We start from the raw sequence: 18207 nt of genomic DNA, 5'->3' as shown, positions 1-18207 counted from the left end.
TGAGGTGATTCACACCCTTTAAGAAAAGTAGGTTAGGACATAAATTGAACATAATTTTCCATTTTTACCCTTATTAATTATTGTCAAAAATAACTAAACATTAATTATAATAACTAATTCCAATACTAACTTAAAGGGTAAAATTGGAAGAATATTTTAAAAATAGTCTTGAAGATTGAAAACTTAAGTTAATTCGAAAAGTGGAAAAGGGCTCAAAGCTTAAGTTAATATAGAATTAAGGGAGTAAAAGACAGAACTTTTCATAAAAGTTGCAACTCTTCATAGAAGTTTCAACTTTTCATAAAAGTCAAAACTGTTCATATAAGTCGCAACTTTTCACAAAAGTCACAACTTTTCATAAAAGTCGCAACTTTTCATGAAAGGGGAAAGCTAGTTTTGTAAATATATAAATTAAAAAGGAATCTTGGTTTGTGGTGGCACCACGTAGGCGGGCCTATGATTCTCTTTTATATATATATATATATATGATTATTTGAGGGTGTGTTTAGTAGGAAAGGAAAATGTGTTCGATTGTAAAAAGAAAATTAAAGATATTTAGATATAATTTAGGCGAATATTATGATCTCGAATTTAGGCTTATGTGTCAACTCAATAAAGGACTAGACATTCCGATCTGACATCGATTGAGGATCCAATCCCCAATATTGACCTGAGACATGACCTTGACTACAACCCCAATGATGATTCAAGATCAAGATCCGATCACTACCTTGAGATCGAAATTGGGATTACTAAGACATGACACCCAACCTCGACTCGACCTCGACACCCCACTCTGAGACTCGACCCTGAGATCCGCTTTGACCTTAGACCTAACCTTAACTTGACACCTACCCAATTTTTTTATTGAGTCTTTGATGGGGGTTTTGGTTTTGTGTCAATTCAGGTTTGGGTCCCGTGTCGGTTCAAAGTTAGGTTAGGGTTCAGATTGTGAATCCCAAGATAGTGAGAGGCTCATATTAAGACTTGGGTTAATCCCTAGATCGATCCAAGCCTCAAATCAAGTGATCATGGATTGAATCTTAAGTTAGTCGAGGGTGGGAGTGGGGGTAGGGTAGGTCACATTACAAGGTGGTAGGTCGAGGAGCTAACTGCACAGGGTTGGTGAATTTGGGTAGATTAAGGGCCTGTTTGGAAGGACACCCTGGTAATTGGATTTGGTGTAATTGGTGTAATTACCCTGTCTTGTCCTATTTGGAAGGACAGGTAATTACTTGGTCAGTAGGTAATTGGCGTAATTGGCAAGGGGTCTTTTTATTTTTATTTTTATTATTCTAAATATTTATAAAAGTCTATTTTTTATTTCATATTATTATATTTCATTTTATTCTTGTTCTCAAATTCTATGTAATTTTCTCGTATTATCTATTTCTTTATGCCATGTTTATTTTCTCATTAGCATAATTTTATTAGTATTCTAATTTTTAAATTAAAATACAATTTATTATTAAGTAAGGTTATAGACTTACGTTTTCTTTATTATGAAGAAATAAAAATAAATCATATTTATTGCTATGTTAAAATTTGTTATAAGAGTATTATGTTAAAATTTTTTGTTTTGTAATTTATTACTTATGTTATATTTTCAGTTTCATTTGTTTTAGTAATATTGAATTTACATTGCACTTCATTTTTTAATTAGACTTGATAGATTATATTTTTGTCAAACATTTAATAATTTATGATATTTTATTTATATATTACTATCTTTTTTATCAAACATGCATTTCACAATGTTCGTAGAAACTTTCATACTTTTAGTTGTTACGATCAATTCAATTGAAATATATTAATTTGAAAAAATATAAATCAATTATTTTTTCATAATATTAGTTACAGTAAATATGTTTATTAATTAGTCTATTTGAAAAAAAGAATATATATCTTATATTTAATTTAATGTCATTTATAAAATTTCTTATTTGTCTAGTATAAATTTTAAATGATTAATTTTTATTTTTAAAATTTATTATAATTTTATGATTGCAATTGTGCATCCAAACAAAACATGTGTAATTACAGTGTAATTACACTGTGCCAACCAAACAGATCAGTGTAATTACTAGGCTGATAATTACTACCCTAGTAATTACACCAATTCCAATAACCTGGTGGCTTTCCAAACAGACCCTAAGTAGTGGGGGGTGGGAAGGTTAGGTTGAAAGAAAATTTAGGAAAATATTTCCCCTCGCTTTTAGTAGAAAAGTCATATTAAGAAAAATATATTCATTTTAAAAATATCTAAACCAATTAAATATGAAAAAAATGAAAAATAGATTGAACACACTAGAACAGTAACTTATATTAGCTCATTCTAAAACAATTCGTCTTTGCAAATTTGTCAATCTCTTTTAAATATTCTTAGCTATTTTAAAAATAAATTGTTATTAAAATTTGTGACTAGCTAGAAATTTAGCGTAGTTTTAAAATAAGCATTTGATATTTCATTGCATACAAAATAATATTTAAATATTTTGATTGCCCCAATTCAAAGTATTATCATTTACTTGTGTTAATACCACTAACATTGATATTTCACCCATACTATTTTACACACACATCTTCAAACTTCGACTCTAATTTCAAAAATTCAAATAAAGTGAATTTATTTTTTATTTTCATGGTCAAACACTAACTAATTTTTGAATTATATTGTTACCATTTATATTAGATAATTATATACTCCATTTGTGAATTTTTTCCAAAATCTCTCGTATAAAAAAATTATTTCTGAGTTAAAAATCAATTATTATAAAATTAAAATAGATAGAAAATTTAAGGATAAACCCTAACAACCTTTTCTTTTTTATTTGTTTACAATTTCCTTTTTTGGGTTTGCAAGGGATTACAAGAATATTGTCAAAAGTTCAAACTCCTCCTCATTCCCTGTGCTTCTCTCACTGTTCATGAATGGTCAATTTGGAAAAAAATATTTTTTAGGCCGCTGTACTTGTCAAATTTGTCAAAATCAGATAGGTGTTGTTGAATCTTGATTTCTAATCATGAAGCGAGATCACTCAGAGCCTCCATCTTCAAGTTCTTTTGGACCTCCTCAATCCAAATTTAAGCACAACCCTGAAGGTAATTTTCTCCTTTTAATTTTAACACAAATCAATTTTAGTTGATTCTTATTTTTTACTTATAATATGGATACATTCTTGAATTAATTAACCCAATAAAGCTAGAGTTTTTGCTGTTATTTACTGTGTTGGCGGCTGGCGGGAGGTAATAGTACTTGATGAAATAGTCTGGGTGAGCGCAAGTTGGTCCAAACACCACAGTCAATCCAAAGTTAGAAACTTTACTTTTATTTACTGTGTTGGCGGCTGGCGGGAGGTAATAGTACTTGATGAAATAGTCTGGGTGAGCGCAAGTTGGTCCGAACACCACAGTCAATCCAAAGTTAGAAACTTTACTTTTATAGAAGCACAAGTGCACAACCCAGAAGGTGATTTTCTCATATTTTCTTGTAGGACAAATCTCAATTGATTATTTCCATTTATTTGTGTAGATATGGATACATCATATATGTTCTCACTGCTGATTAGTACCCAAAAAGTTAGTGAATTTACTATTCTTAAGCATAACCTAGAAGAGAACATATTCTTTTAATAGAAACCTCATTTGATTTTATTAGTACTATTATTAGTTGTATAGATATGAATTTTTTGTTTTTTTTTCATTTTTACATTAGTAATAAGCTTTACTGTCATTTTAGCTGCCAAAGTATTTGCTACAACTGGTGGAATGCCACAAAGCAATGTAACATGCTCTAAAGACTGAACTTGTGATGCAAAACTTTAGGATGTTGTTACCTTTTGGATAAAAGAAGTTAGAAGCTGGGTTTTTTATTGTGGTTGATTGTAAGTTTGAACTGGTGTCAGGCGACGCTCATTTTCTGGAAGATGAGAGCACAAAAATTTTTGCCAGGAAGGTGGCTGATCATTACAGTGCGAGGACCAACCAAACTCTTGAAGAGCGTGAAGCAAGTCCTATCATCCACTTAAAGAAACTTAACAATTGGGTATGTCTTCTTTATCCATGGGCATGGTTATTCTGCATAGTTCATTGCTAATGAGGTTTTCTGGCGTTTTAGATCAAGAGTGTCTTGATTCAACTCTATGCTAAAAGAGGGGATGCAGTTCTTGATCTTGCTTGCGGGAAGGTACCTCTTGCATATTGTATACCCTAATTATTTGGCATTACTTGATACAATTTATAGGTGGTAAGAAACAAGTCCCCATGCATCTAATTTTCAATATCTTTCTGCTTGCACCAGGGCGGTGATCTCATTAAATGGGATAAAGCAAAAGTTGGATATTATGTTGGCATTGATATTGCCGATGGTTCGGTAAGTTCATCCTAGATGAATATATTTTTGTCGCTTTTTCTGCACTTTTATTGTGTTTGAGTGGGTTAGAGCCCCACATTAGTAAGGGAATAAATTGTTGGTTTGCTTATATGAGTTTGAGCAATTCTCCTATCGCGCCTCATTTTTCACAAAACAGGTTAATGCAACGACGTGACAACACTTTTAGGATTTAAAAAAGAAGAGTCGTCATCTAACAAATTAAAGGCGTGTTAGGGCACCATTCTAAACTAACTACCAAATGAATTAAATTAAAAGGTCAAACGAAATTAGTGATCAGGTAAGGGTTTAAATTACCACGAAAGGAAAATGTTAAATAACTTTCGAGGTCCACAAATGTGGGTCCCAGCCGTATCTCATATTATTATGTGGGGAGGTTAAACGAGTGTAATTTTTGATGGACTTTTTCTCAATATTGGATTGACTTTTGTGATAACATTGTTGAGTGATAGATTTGACATTGTAGATGGGGTATGTAAGTTGTTGATATGGAGACATTTGATATGGCACGAGAGGTGCATGATACCAAAAACTTTGGTACAAAGGTGTTTGATACCGAGGAGGCAATGTGGTGAGATTCTTTAGGTATGGCGTAGGATATGTAGGTTTAGAGACATGTGTATGAATTTGGGGTGGATATGGGTAATTTGGAGACTTGAGTATTCGTTGGAGGCATATGAATGAAGCTTGGTTGATTTTGAAGATAGGAAATAGGATGAGTTGACGGAGGATTATTTTGAAAAGTGGCTTGATTTGTGGTAGGACGGTCACCCATGCATGTCCTTAAAGAGGGATCGACCAAAAATCTTAACTCATTTGCGCATACCAACTATTTTTTCTTCTAATTCTACTATTTTCTTCTTTAACCGTCAGATCAACTCATTTGAAGGATATTCCTCTTCAAAAGGTTCAACCATTTCCGTGATAACATTATTATCAATCATTTTTTTCTTTCCTTTGCGATTCGAACTAGGAGGAGAAGGAAGAGCACCTTTCGATCGTGTGTGGTAAACCATAGTGTACAGATCAACCTTTGGGGAAGAGTAGACAAAAATAAAAATCAACAAGAAACCAAGTCAGAACATTGAATATATTGAGATAATAAGAACATTGTTTTGCTAAAATAAATGTCCTAAATGCAAGGAGCCTTGTTAAGCCAGAGGTAGGCCTAAGACGACAAATAAGTGATGCACAATAATTAATTCAAGCCTTATTTTGCCAATTTGACGCTTAGAGTCAGAAGAAGTAAAGAAAAATAAACTATTATTTATTGAATAAAATTAAACTATTACATCATGATAAGAAAACAGAAACAAAAATAAACTAAGGGGAAAATGGGGTAACATGGAAAAGTAATCCTAGAAATTAGAAATTTCGAAGATATTGATCCCAAGAACTTGGCACATCTGCTCTCTTATATCTGGAGTGATTTCATATTCATGGTTCAACAAATTGTGTGCCCATATATTTTCTCTCTCATCGGCGAGTCCAGGATATCCTTCTCCACTTGATTCTCTATCTTCAACCTTTTTCAAGATCCACATGTAGTATTCAGATGTACAGAAGGGTCGTCGTGCACCTATATCTATGGTCATCACCCTTTCCCACCTTCGAAGTGTGTTATGAACTTGTGGATTATTTTGTCCAAAATCATACTTATAGTGATCTGTATTGGATTGCAGTGGTATCATTTGAACCCGTCCAAACTGACGGAGTGCTCGAAGAGAAGCATATGGTTGAATGTCCTTTAAGCCAATAAGCTCAATGAAATAGTGTTCATCACCTCTCACTATAACACAAAGGGTGGACAACCAAAAGAGTTTCCATTGAATGCGATAGTTGTTGAGTCCCTTAAAAAATATGAGTCAATCTTCGACTCCCACGGGGGCGATGAAATATTCCATTTTTCTTGGATGACTATCAATTTTGTTGTCTTTACCTTTGTAAAGATCTATCATGTCAAATCGGTTATAGAAGTGTTTGATAGCCCACAATTGTAGTAAAAAGTTGCATCTTTCGAAAAATATTCTACCATTAACACATGCAGACAAACTTCTTATTATCTCTGCCAATATCATGGGCATTATAGTTTTCCTAGGTTCGTCCCTTCCTTGAGCTAACGCACGAACCATATGACCCATACATGTATCGATCTTTCCTATTTCTTTGGGAAAAGCCAAAAAATCCATAATGCAATGACAAAGGCATTCAAGCGATATTTTTCACATTTTTCTGCAGAACAATCAAATTCTTCATTAAAAAATTGATGACTATCTTTATGACCGAAGCGTGAATACAGAAAATCAAAAGGATTCCACCCAAAATCTAAATAGGTTAATGTCATATTGTATTTCATTCCCAGATTCTCTAGAAATGTCCTTGGTGATTGTTTATAGGGTACAATCATTTCACACTCACGATAAGGTAAGTCAAGCTATTAAGTTCTTCAATTGTCGGTACCAATTCAAAATCACTAAACTTGAAGACCATCCTCGAGGGGACCCAAAATTTTAGCAAAGCCTTAATCAGGTGATGATTAGGTATGACAAAGATAAAGGATAGTTAGGCCGCCCAACAAATTGCGAATCTCTATTTCATAGTCTTTTTTTATGTCATTCCCCCAATCTCTTAGCTTATGACTCACTTCTACAACCATTTGCGGGTTGACGAAATGTGGAGAGGCCATGACTCAGCAAATAAAACAACAAACAAATTCTAAACTCCATTTTGACATAATGTGGCTTGAATTAATTATTGTGATCACATTGACACATAATATTCACGCCAAGTGTCAGTGTGATCACACTAATTAATTCAAGCCAAGTTATGTCAAAATGGAGTTTAGAATTTGTTTGTTGTTTTATTTGCAGAGTCATGACCTCTCCACATTCCGCAAATGATCGTAGAAGTGAGTCATAAGCTAAGAGATTGGTGGAATGACATAAAAAAAGACCGTGAAATAAAGATTTGCAATTTGTTGGGCGGCCTAACTTTCCTCATCTTTGCCGTACCTAACCATCACCTGATTAAGGCTATATTGAAATTCGGGACCCTTCGAGGATGGTCTTCAAGTTTAGTGATTTTGAATTAGTACCGACAATTAAAGAAATTAGTGGCTTGTCTTATCGTGAGTGTGAAATGATTGTACCCTATAAACAATCACCAAAGACATTTCTAGAGAATGTGGGAATGAAATACAATCTGACATTAACCTATTTAGATTTTGGGTGGAATCCTTTTGATTTTCTGTATTCACGCTTCGGTCATAAAGATAGTCATCAATTTTTTAATGAGAATTTGATTGTTCTGCTGAAAAAATGGGAAAAATATCACTTGAGTGCCTTTGTCATTACATTATTGGGTTCTTTAGTTTTTCCCAAAGAAATATTAAAGATCGATACCTGTTTGGGTCACGTGATTCGTGCGTTAGCTCAAGGAAGGGACGAACCTAGGAAAATTATAGTGTCCATGATATTGGCAGAGATAATGAGAAGTATGTCTGCATATGTCAATGGTAGAATATTTTTCATGCAATCTTTTACTAGAATTGTGGGCTATTGAACACTTCTATAATCGATCCGACATGATAGTTCTTTTCAAAGGTAGAGGCAACAAAATTGATAGTCATCCAAGAAGAATGAAATGTTTCATCGTCCCCCATGGGAGTCGAAAATTGGCTCATATTTTTTAAGGGACTTAACTGCTATCACATTCAATGGAAACTCTTTTGGTTGTCCACCCTTTGTGCCATAGTGAGAGGTGATGAACGTTATTTCATTGAGCTTATTGGCTTAAAGGACGTTCAACCATATGCTTCTCTTCGAGTACTCCGTCAGTTTGGACAGGTTCAAGATACCACTGTGATCCAATACAAATCACTATGATTATGGACCAAATAATCCACAAGTTCATAACATACTTCGAAGGTGGGTGAGGGTGATGGCCATAAATATGGGTGCACGACGACCCTTTTGTACATGTGGATTTCGAAAGAGGCTGAGGGTAGAGAATTAAGTGGAGAAGGATATCCTGGACTCGCCGATGAGAGAGAATATATGGGCACGCAATTTGTCGAACCATGGATATAAAGTCACTCCAGATATAAGAGAGCAGATGATGCCAAGCTCTTGGGATCAATATCTTCAAAGTTTCTAATTTATAGGATTACTTTTCCATGTTACCCCATTTCCCCCTTAGTTTATTTTTGTTTATGTTTTCTTATCATGATGTAATAGTTTAATTTTATTTAATAAATAATAGCTTCTTTTTCTGACTCTAAACTTCAAAATAAGGCTTGAATTTATTATTGTGCATCACTTATTTGTCGTCTTAGGCCTACCTCTGGCTCAGTGAGGCTCCTTGCATTTAGGACATTTATTTTAGCAAAACAATGTGCTTATTATCTCAATATATTCTGACTTGGTTTCCTGTTGATTTTTATTTTTGTCTACTCTTCCCCAAAGGTTGATCTATACACTATGGTTTACCACAAACGATCGAAAGGTGCTCTTCATTCTTCTCCTAGTTTGAAACGCAAAGGAAAGAGAAAGATGATTGATAACAAATATCACGGAAATGGTTGGAACTTTTAAAGAGGAATATCCTTCAAATGAGTTGATCTTAAGGTTGGAGCAGAAAATAATGGAATTAGAAGAAGAAATAGTTGGTATGTGCAAATGAGTTAAGTTTTTAGTCGATTCCTCTTTAAGAATAGGGCCACCTTTCAAAATAATCCTCCGCCGACTCATCCTATTTCCTATCCTCAAAATCAACCGAGCTTTATTTATATGCCTCCAACAAATACTCAGTCTCCGAATTAACCCATATCCACCCTTACTTTATAACATGTCTCTAAACCTACAGAACCCCACCACACAACCTCCTCGGTATCAAACACCTTTGTACCAAACTTTTTGGTATCATGCACTTGATGTACCATATCAACAACTTACATACCCCATCTACAATGTCAAATCCATCACTCAACAACGCAATCACAAAAGTTAATCCAATATCGAGAAAAAATTACACTCGTTTAACCTCCCCACATAATTATATGAGATACGGCCGGGACCCATATTTGTGGACCTCGGGCGTGAAGGGAGTGTTAGAGTCCCACATTGGTTGGGGAATGACTAGTGGTCTGCTTATATGGATTTGCGCAAACTCCCCCTCATTAGCTTTTGGGGTTGAGTTAATCTTAAGTGTCATATGTTTACATGCTGCAAGTTAGATTCCTTTCAGTGAGCTATTTATATTTTATTGAACTATTTATAAGACTTTCTAGAAAACATGCAATCTGTTATTTGATCACTTATAATCTGGAAAGATGTTTTACCTATAGATAATCCTATGAAATGGACTCGTGACTAATGAATATTGCCTGCAAATAATTGTTTATTGCAAGATGAGGGTTGAGCATTGGTCTCTGGCAGAACTATCTCCATGGATTCCTTTTTTATTGAATTTTTAATAAATGGGAAAACTTATTGGTTTGCTAAATGTTGATCAAATTGTAGTTTTTGCCTTTTAGTTGGAGGTTAATCTGGATTATTTACTTGAAGGTCACAGAACTTTTCTTAAATTCTACCCACTTGACATCACAGTCCTAAATGCTTCAGGCATATGAGATGCTTTCATTTCTTAAATGAGTCCTCCATTTAGTAGATTACATGATAGGTTTCTTCCTTTATTTACGGAAACGAAAATTCATCTTTTAGAAGGTTATATTTCTTTATATATTTTTTGTTAAATTCTTGTATTTTAGGTCTGCTATTTATTTTCTACAGCATTTGAGTGCTAGCCTGACTTTTGATATTATCATTGAATTATGTAAAGATAGAAGACTGCCGAACCCGCTACAATGGTGATGCAGATCACCATCAGCGCCGCAAAAAGTTCTCATTTCCTGCCAGACTTATGTGTGGAGATTGTTATGAGGTAAATCAGCTAACCACATGATCAAATTTTCCCGCTTTTGCAGATGGAGCTGAAATTTCATAGCTTTTGTTGCTTTCTTTCTCGTCGTAAACATCAGGAATATTGGATGTATCATTTCCTAGACGTACTAGGACCTTATGTATAGTGATGATCAGCATTTGCTTTAAACTACTGATATACCAAATTGCTTTGTGCTTTTATTGGAAAATCGTGGGCAATGACACTAGTGATATCTTTTGTGGTGATTTTCAGGTTCGTCTGGACCGGATTTTAGCAGATGATGCACCTTTTGATGTTTGTAGCTGCCAGGTATGTCAGTATCCTGTATTTCGTATAATATAGCAAACTTTGTTCTTCAGGGTGTTAGGTAAAATACATTGTTTGAGACTTCGTTACATAGTTTGGGACTTCGTTCTCAGTGACTACAAGTATTATTTTCCCTTAGAAATCTGCCGTACCATCTATTTGTTTTCTGGCTTAATTGAACTCCTTCTCTGATATCCCATAGCCAATAGAGATACATGCTTCTATGAGTTGAAGCGCTGTATAAGACAACTTCTCTTGGTACGAGAAAATTTGAGGTGTTTTGGATTTGTTGTTTCCCTTATAAATATCTCTTCTCAAGCTTTTATGTTCTGCTTCCAGGTTATATTAGATGTTTCCTTTGTGCTATCTTGGTTGTCCTGCATCCTTACTAGTTATTTTTCCGATGAACCTTGAAAATTAATAGTGTACTCAGAAGCTTTTCCTATTAGTATAATCCACATCTTTCTTAAGTTTGAAATGGAAAAACCTTAGGAACGTAGAGGTTGAAGAAATATTGGATGTACAGTGTTCTCCTAATTGGATGCCTCTACATAGTAGCTGGAGAGGCCACAGCACTTTATCCTGTAAATCATGCTTGTCTTAGGTGGACTTTCATAGTTAATTGTAAACAAAGAGAACTTGAAAATTTGCAGTTTGCTATGCATTATTCGTGGTCTACTGAGGCACGTGCACGCCGTGCGCTGGCCAATGTCTCAGCTTTACTTCGACCTGGAGGAATATTTATTGGAACAATGCCAGATGCCAATGTCATCATCAAGAAGCTAAGAGAAGGTTTAACTTTTGCTCAGTTCTGATCTTCTTGTCCCTGTTGAAACTATAAATATGAAACTGTGATGTCTTTATGATGTATGTTCACTCTCATCTCTAGCTTTTCAATTAAAAGAAAAGAGGCTGAAGTTCAGTAATATCTTCTGGATTTTTTTCCTTGATTAGAACCTAGTGTATATGCCTTTTACATCATGGAATAAGTCACGTTGAAATTCCTCCAAGTACTTTGTTAATTACTCTAATATTGTTAACTTATATGATCGCGTTTCCATTGCTCAAACTAGAGGAGTGATGGTGTAATTGAATTTTTTGAAATGTGTTATGTAGCCGTTCTTGAACAGTCTTAAAGATCTGTTGATATATGGTCCCTTTCCTCTGTGAAACTGCAGCTGAATGACTAACCTTTGGTAATAGTGTCTACTGGATACGTTTTGATGAAGAATTTTCAGAGAAGGTAACTTGTGCTATCATTTTCTAGTAATTTTGTACAGAAATTTATGTATGTTCTCTATTCTGTGTATTTGTAGTACTGTATACTAAGATCTTCTATTGTCACAGAAATTTAAATCGTCAAATCCTTTTGGCATCAAATACAAGTTCCATCTGGAGGTGTGTACACCATGTGCCTCTCCTATATATCTTTGCTGCATCCTTTAAGCTTATTGCTAATGATTTTTAGTGTTTATGTGTTCTTGTTCATTTTGTTGCAAATCATAAATTTTAGCTTCCATTTGGACTGTAGGATGCTGTTGACTGCCCCGAATGGATTGTCCCTTTCCACATCTTCAAGGCATTGGCTGAAGAGGTATTTAGTGTCTTTACCCCCTGTTTATAGCTTGGATATATTATGACCCCACAGGACATTTGCTTTCTGACTTTATGTAGATCCCTTTTTCTTTAAACGAAAACGGGAAACCATAGGTTTATAAGTTCCGTTTTGGAACTGATACCTTTTTTACCTTAAATCGGACCATGGTACGTTCTCTTTTATACTGAGTTGGTGGATTTTTCTTGATTGAGAGCTCTCTAATGCTAGTTATGAGTCACAAATTAAGGAAAGTATATTACATATCACACAAATCCTTCTAGTAAGTCGGAGATATATTTTGTATGGTATATGAGGCATAGTTATTGATATCTAATGGATTGCCACTTAGGAAGACATATCATTGTTAGCATTCAGGAATACCATGGGTCCATGGCATGCAGTTCTTTCTCACCTTTTTGGTTTGTTCTGACAGTTTTATTTTCTTTTGTTAAATGCAGTACGACTTTGAGCTAGTTTTTGTGAAGAATAACCACATATTTGTAGACGAATACATGAAGAAACCAGAGTTCATTGAACTTATGAGGAGGCTCGGTGCATTAGGTGATGGGAACCAAGACCGAAGTAAGCTTAGTTCTTTGGTTTCTGAATTTTACGTGATGTTTCATCAGAAGTAATGTTGTGATATTTGATGCCTTATTTTATAGGTTTCCTCCAGCTTGTGTTCTGACTTGTGTTGCTAACAACAGGTACTCTATCACCAGATGAATGGGAGGTAGCCTACCTTTATTTGACATTTGTTCTGAGAAAGGTACTGAAGCCTAATTCATGTTTCAATATTACCACTGTTTCTTAAACAGTAATCTGCGAACTGAACTAGGGGGCCTAACCAGCATGTCCCTGACGAACGAGACCTTATCCCTTTAACCAAGTCATACAGAGGTGGACTAGGACTTGTTGGGAAGAAAGATTACGTGCAGCTTGTAGAGCACATGTAAGGCACAATCGGGTTGCTCATTTGAAGCTTATGAGTTTAGAATTCGAGCTCTTTCAAATGATTGAGTTCTAAATTAATAATTTGTACATATTAAATGGATTTAAGACAACTTCAGTGTGTAGACCAAGGTTACTGGGTTCTACCAAACTCGTAACTTGGTCTCTAGCTCTGCTTCTGCTGTCATAGTGTAGGTACCATGTTAGGCACCAATATGTGTCAAACTTAACAATGACAAATATAGTAATTGTGATCTTGGCTAAAATCTTGTTTATTTTGCAGAGAGGGCAACCAGATCAAATACAGAGAAATTCTAGACGAGACATAGGCAAGATGCATTTGACTAAAGACGATATCGAGAATGTCAATGGTGCAGTGTAGTGTCTTGCTGTTATGGCATATGAAGAATTATCTGCAAGGAAGAGGAACAAGTCAACAAAATGTGCCCCTTTTTCGAGTCGATAAATCGAGCTGCTAATCAATTTTGCAGAATAAAAACTATAGATAGTTTTGGCCTAATCATTTGTTACAAATTTCAACTTGCTATAAAGCTCCAGCATATATAGTTAAAAGAAGCCAGTGCAATGTGTGTCCACGTGCACCTACTTACTACCTTGTAAATTTTATGTAGCATTTTTAAATTAAAAGATAGTGAAAATATGCAAAAGTTTCTATTTAGACTGTTGTAAAGATAAAAATGCACTTAAAGTAAGTAATTATTGTTTAACAATAATCATTACAATAGCAATATCTTCATTATTAATCACTACATAACAATCTATTTATTATTCGGAGAGGGTCTAAAATGCCCTTCAAGTATTTGAATTGGTACAAAATTACCCTTCATCCACCTATCAGCCCTAAAATACTATTGACATCCACCTTTCGGTTCAAAAATACCCTTGATGTTAATCATTTGACTCATATTTGCCCTTATTTTTAATAGCTCCCTTAAAGTAAAATTATTAAATAATTTATTTATTATATTGCTTAATGTGATCGGTCCAAATTTAAACCCTTCTCAAATAAATAATAAAAATGATATTTTTAAAAATTCTAATTTTCTATAAAACCACTTATGTTTTATATTTTGACTCGATACACTTGAAAAAAATATTGAAAAAATAATTAATTTCATGATATCTTCCTATTGGCCTATTTTAAATCGACCCCAATTTATTATAACGTAACCCAACTCATAAATGGGAATCCAACTAAAATCCATACTTACCCCGACTTATTGTTCATCTAAAAAAAAATTATTTTCATTGATATAAAATTTTCTCTCAATTATCAAAATGTCTTGTTCATTTTTTCTTTTATTCTTAATTAGGATATCTGAGACTCAAACTTGAAATGAAATCACATATTTATATTCTTTTAATTAGTATTATTGTCACGATGGGATGAGGGTGGGGATAAGAGAAATGATTATTTTTATTAATTTATTTTAATTTTGGGTACACACAAAAGAAAAATGTAATATTTGTACATATTTGCTTAATTGAGTCATCTTTTATTGAACTAATTATTTCTATATGAATGCATCATTATTTTCCTCTTTTTTTCTCTCTTGTTTGTCATAAATTGAAAAATAAAAATAAAATGGTGGACAAGATCCAAATAGAAAAAAAATGAAAGAGATAGGAAGTGAAGGGCCAGGGAGGGAAGAGTAGAGAGTAGACGCATAACCTTTTTATAATATTAAATTTACTATGAAATTCAAAATCAAGTCAATCATGTGGGCTTATATATTAAGTAATTTCAAATTATTTTAATGGAAAAGGGCCTAAAATTCCCTTAAACTATGAGATTTGATACAATATTACCCTCTATCCACCTAATGAGTATGATGCGTTAGACATAAGGATATTTTTGAGCTAAAAGGTGGACGTTAGGGGTATTTTAGAGCCGATAGGTGGATGGAGGGTAATTTTGTACCAATTCAAATATTTTAGGGGCATTTTAGGCCCTTCTCCATTTATTATTAATTACTCCACTACTGATTACCACATTATAATCCCCACAAATTATGTGAACTAAACGCCCCTCTCGGTCTTTCTTTTATTTATTATACATCAAAAAAATTATCCAATCATCACTTATCTAATCCTACTATTAAATTATGGAGTTTAATTAAGTTATTTAAAGATTTCTTTTAAGAACAAATCTCACATATGGTGGCAGATTTATTTTATTTTGAAAATTATAAATGTCAAATTTTTAAGAAGTTTTTTTTCTTTAATGGTATAAATTCTGTTTGTGTAGTGATAGTGACCACATATATAATTTAAACTCTATCAATAGGTACTTATTTATGGTTTATTTTAGAGAATTGAGGCGACTTTTGAGTAATATCTAATATTATTTAAAAGCTAAACTTTTCTCTTTTCTTAAAATAAAAAGATACTACTTTTGAAGCATTGTACAAATACAAATTAGTGTTCTAACATTAATTAATTACACAAGAGTAATTTTTCAAAAAGCGGTGACTCAAACGAAGGTTAAATAGTCAACCAACTGAGTTATTATGATTTCGTATTTACATATTAGAAGGTTGAATTATGCTGACTAACGGGACCCAACGCTAACGAATGGCAACGAATCATATCCTTATCCCGCGAGATTCCACACTATCATCAACTACCTTCCGACCACCACCAAATTTAGCTCTAACTCAACTCCAACTATTATGGCTTTCTCCTCGCCGCTGTTTTCTCCGGTTAACTTCGCCTTAAACCCTAATCCCCAACTCCATCATCCTAAATGCACAAAGCCAAACAACCGCCGGAGCTTCTCCGTCTGCGCCATTCCGCCGCTCTCCACCGCCACCGACATCTCCGCCGTCACAGGTCCGTTGGACGGAACGACTATCGCCGTACTTGGCGGTAGTTCCGTGGCGGCACTTGCTGCTATTCTCTCGCTCGCCGACCCCGAGCGCCGGCGGCAGCTTCAGGCGGAGGAGGTCGGCGGCGGTGATAAGGAGGTGGTGAGAGAGTATTTCAATAACAATGGGTTCCAGAGGTGGAAGAAGATATATGGTGATACGGATGATGTGAATAAAGTGCAGTTGGATATAAGATTGGGACATTCAAAAACTGTTGAAAATGTGATGAAAATGTTGACGGAAGAGGGATCTCTGCAGGGAGTTACTGTATGTGACGCCGGTTGTGGGACCGGTTGTTTGTCGATTCCGTTAGCTAAGGAAGGTGCCATTGTATCAGCTAGTGATATTTCAGCTTCCATGGTAGCTGAAGCCCAAAAACAGGTGATCTTTGTCGAATTCAAGCTTATTCGCTAAATAATTGCTGCAGATTCGAAATTTTATGTCTGTGGATGTGTAGATTACCTCATAGTTGATTTATTATAAGTACTTCATACAACAACAACATTACCAGTGTAGTCGGGGTATGGGGAGAGTGAAGTGTACGTATACCTTATCCCTATCTCAGAGGTAGAGTTGTTGTTTCCGATAGACCCTGGGATCAAGAAATTATAAGTACTCCAATAATCTTAAGAAAAATTTTCGTATATGTTTAAAATAATACTCCCTTTGTCTCACTGTTTGACCGTAAAAATTAAACTTGTGATCTAAAACATGTCAACAGAAAGTTTAAAATTAAATTGCTACTAAATCTTGAAAGGTGAAATTGGGACAGACCTGAAAGGAAAGCGTGCTACATAAATTAGGACAGAGGAAGTAGTTTGAGTCGAAGGTTCAGTCGAAGGTTCAAAGAGTTGGATCTGCCTATGCTGCTGCATCACAGTTTGAGTAGTGGTAGAATAAGAAATTTGTTTCGGCTTCTCTTAGGTTGAACAAACTTAATTACAGTGCGGGAAATGCAATATCTTAAAGGCCTGTACCTCTTCTTTTCACCAGCAGCTTTTATGTTATCTTTGGAGTGTATCTTAGCTTTCAAGAAGAGCCCTTGATTCGTCTTAAAGAAAGAAACTTGTTTTTGAATGTAATTGGTATTAAGATTATGGCTTTTTTGGAGTTGAGAACTGAACAATACTTCCTAATCTTAATGAAGGCGCAAGAGGAGTTGTTCAAGGGTAAGGATGACCAATCCCTGGCACCAGTAATGCCAAAATTTGAAGTGAAGGACTTGGAGAGTTTGGATGGGAAGTATGACACTGTGGTTTGCTTAGATGTTATGATACACTACCCACAAAGTAAGGCTGATGGTATGATTGCTCATCTTGCATCATTGGCTGAGAATCGCTTGATCCTGAGCTTTGCCCCGAAGACATTTTATTATGATTTGTTAAAAAGAATTGGAGAGTTGTTCCCTGGACCTTCAAAGGCTACACGAGCATATCTACATGCAGAGGCTGATGTGGAGAGGGCACTGCAAAAAGCTGGGTGGAAGATAAAGAAGAGAGGCTTGATCGCCACACAATTTTACTTTGCAAAGCTTATTGAAGCTGTCCCTGCTTAGGATTGAAAGGCAAGTGAGATCTCATTTGTTTGGCAATGTTTCTTCACTGCTGGTTAGATATTAGGAAGTCCGTTGAGTGTTTATTATGAATGCGTTATTTCACTTTTTCAGTTTCTAACTTGTATAATAGTTTACAATGTATCTGGATTCTGCTTCTGACTTGGAAAATTTTTGTCGATATTATTAATATATTATGAAATGTAAATTTAATCATCATTTGGTGGCTTTGATTCATTCGTTTTCATCCTTAACTTTTGTGGTTTCCTGTCAGCAGCTCTGCCACGTTTTTTCCTCAAATAATGCTTGATGGTTGTGAAATCCAATCCTTCATTTTTAGTCATGAAAACTATAAGATAGTGCTATTAATGGAATGGCGTTAAGCATTTGGTATAAAAATGGAGATAATGTCATATAAATTGGAGTAAACAGAGTAGAATTCACTATCAAGTAATCCAGTTTACTAATGAAGCTTTTCAAACATAGCCTCTCCCCCCTATGATTTAATTTTAAGAAATGGATACTTGTCTGTGAATTTCTAATGGTCTAATTGAGGACCACTCAACCTTTCTTATGGCATATC

The 18207-nt window shown here is 34.6% G+C and overlaps 2 protein-coding genes across 2 annotated transcripts; both read left to right on the top strand.

Moving 5' to 3' along the window:
* The first annotated feature begins 2843 nt into the window (after positions 1-2843).
* On the top strand, positions 2844-13836 carry LOC102580566 (mRNA cap guanine-N7 methyltransferase 1). The gene is given in 13 exon segments (XM_015306200.1): positions 2844-3102; positions 3906-4045; positions 4118-4186; positions 4301-4372; positions 10229-10330; positions 10583-10639; positions 11290-11428; positions 11815-11879; positions 11984-12034; positions 12168-12230; positions 12692-12815; positions 12941-13002; positions 13468-13836. Coding segments are annotated over 13 exon segments (1122 nt in total). The 5' UTR covers positions 2844-3023; the 3' UTR covers positions 13567-13836.
* A 1946-nt stretch (positions 13837-15782) lies between these two features.
* LOC102580238 (magnesium protoporphyrin IX methyltransferase, chloroplastic) lies at positions 15783-17861 on the top strand. Its single transcript, XM_006341414.2, has 2 exons — positions 15783-16453; positions 17220-17861. The coding sequence occupies exons 1-2, from the start codon at positions 15878-15880 to the stop codon at positions 17625-17627; spliced, it is 984 nt and encodes a 327-aa protein (XP_006341476.1). The 5' UTR covers positions 15783-15877; the 3' UTR covers positions 17628-17861.
* Positions 17862-18207: the final 346 nt, after the last annotated feature.

Source organism: Solanum tuberosum, unplaced genomic scaffold (genome assembly GCF_000226075.1).
Source record: "Solanum tuberosum cultivar DM 1-3 516 R44 unplaced genomic scaffold, SolTub_3.0 scf00026, whole genome shotgun sequence".
NCBI classification, from domain to species: domain Eukaryota; kingdom Viridiplantae; phylum Streptophyta; class Magnoliopsida; order Solanales; family Solanaceae; genus Solanum; species Solanum tuberosum.
Note: the sequence above shows the minus strand (reverse complement) of the source record. Positions and strands in the feature narration are given on the sequence as shown.

Bases quoted from the DNA above. Each gene is read 5' to 3' on its own strand.
- LOC102580238 (XM_006341414.2), top strand. From the start codon at position 15,878: ATGGCTTTCTCCTCGCCGCTGTTTTCTCCGGTTAACTTCGCCTTAAAC. The intron at 16,454-17,219 runs GTGATCTTTGTC...ATCTTAATGAAG, and splicing joins TAGCTGAAGCCCAAAAACAG to GCGCAAGAGGAGTTGTTCAA.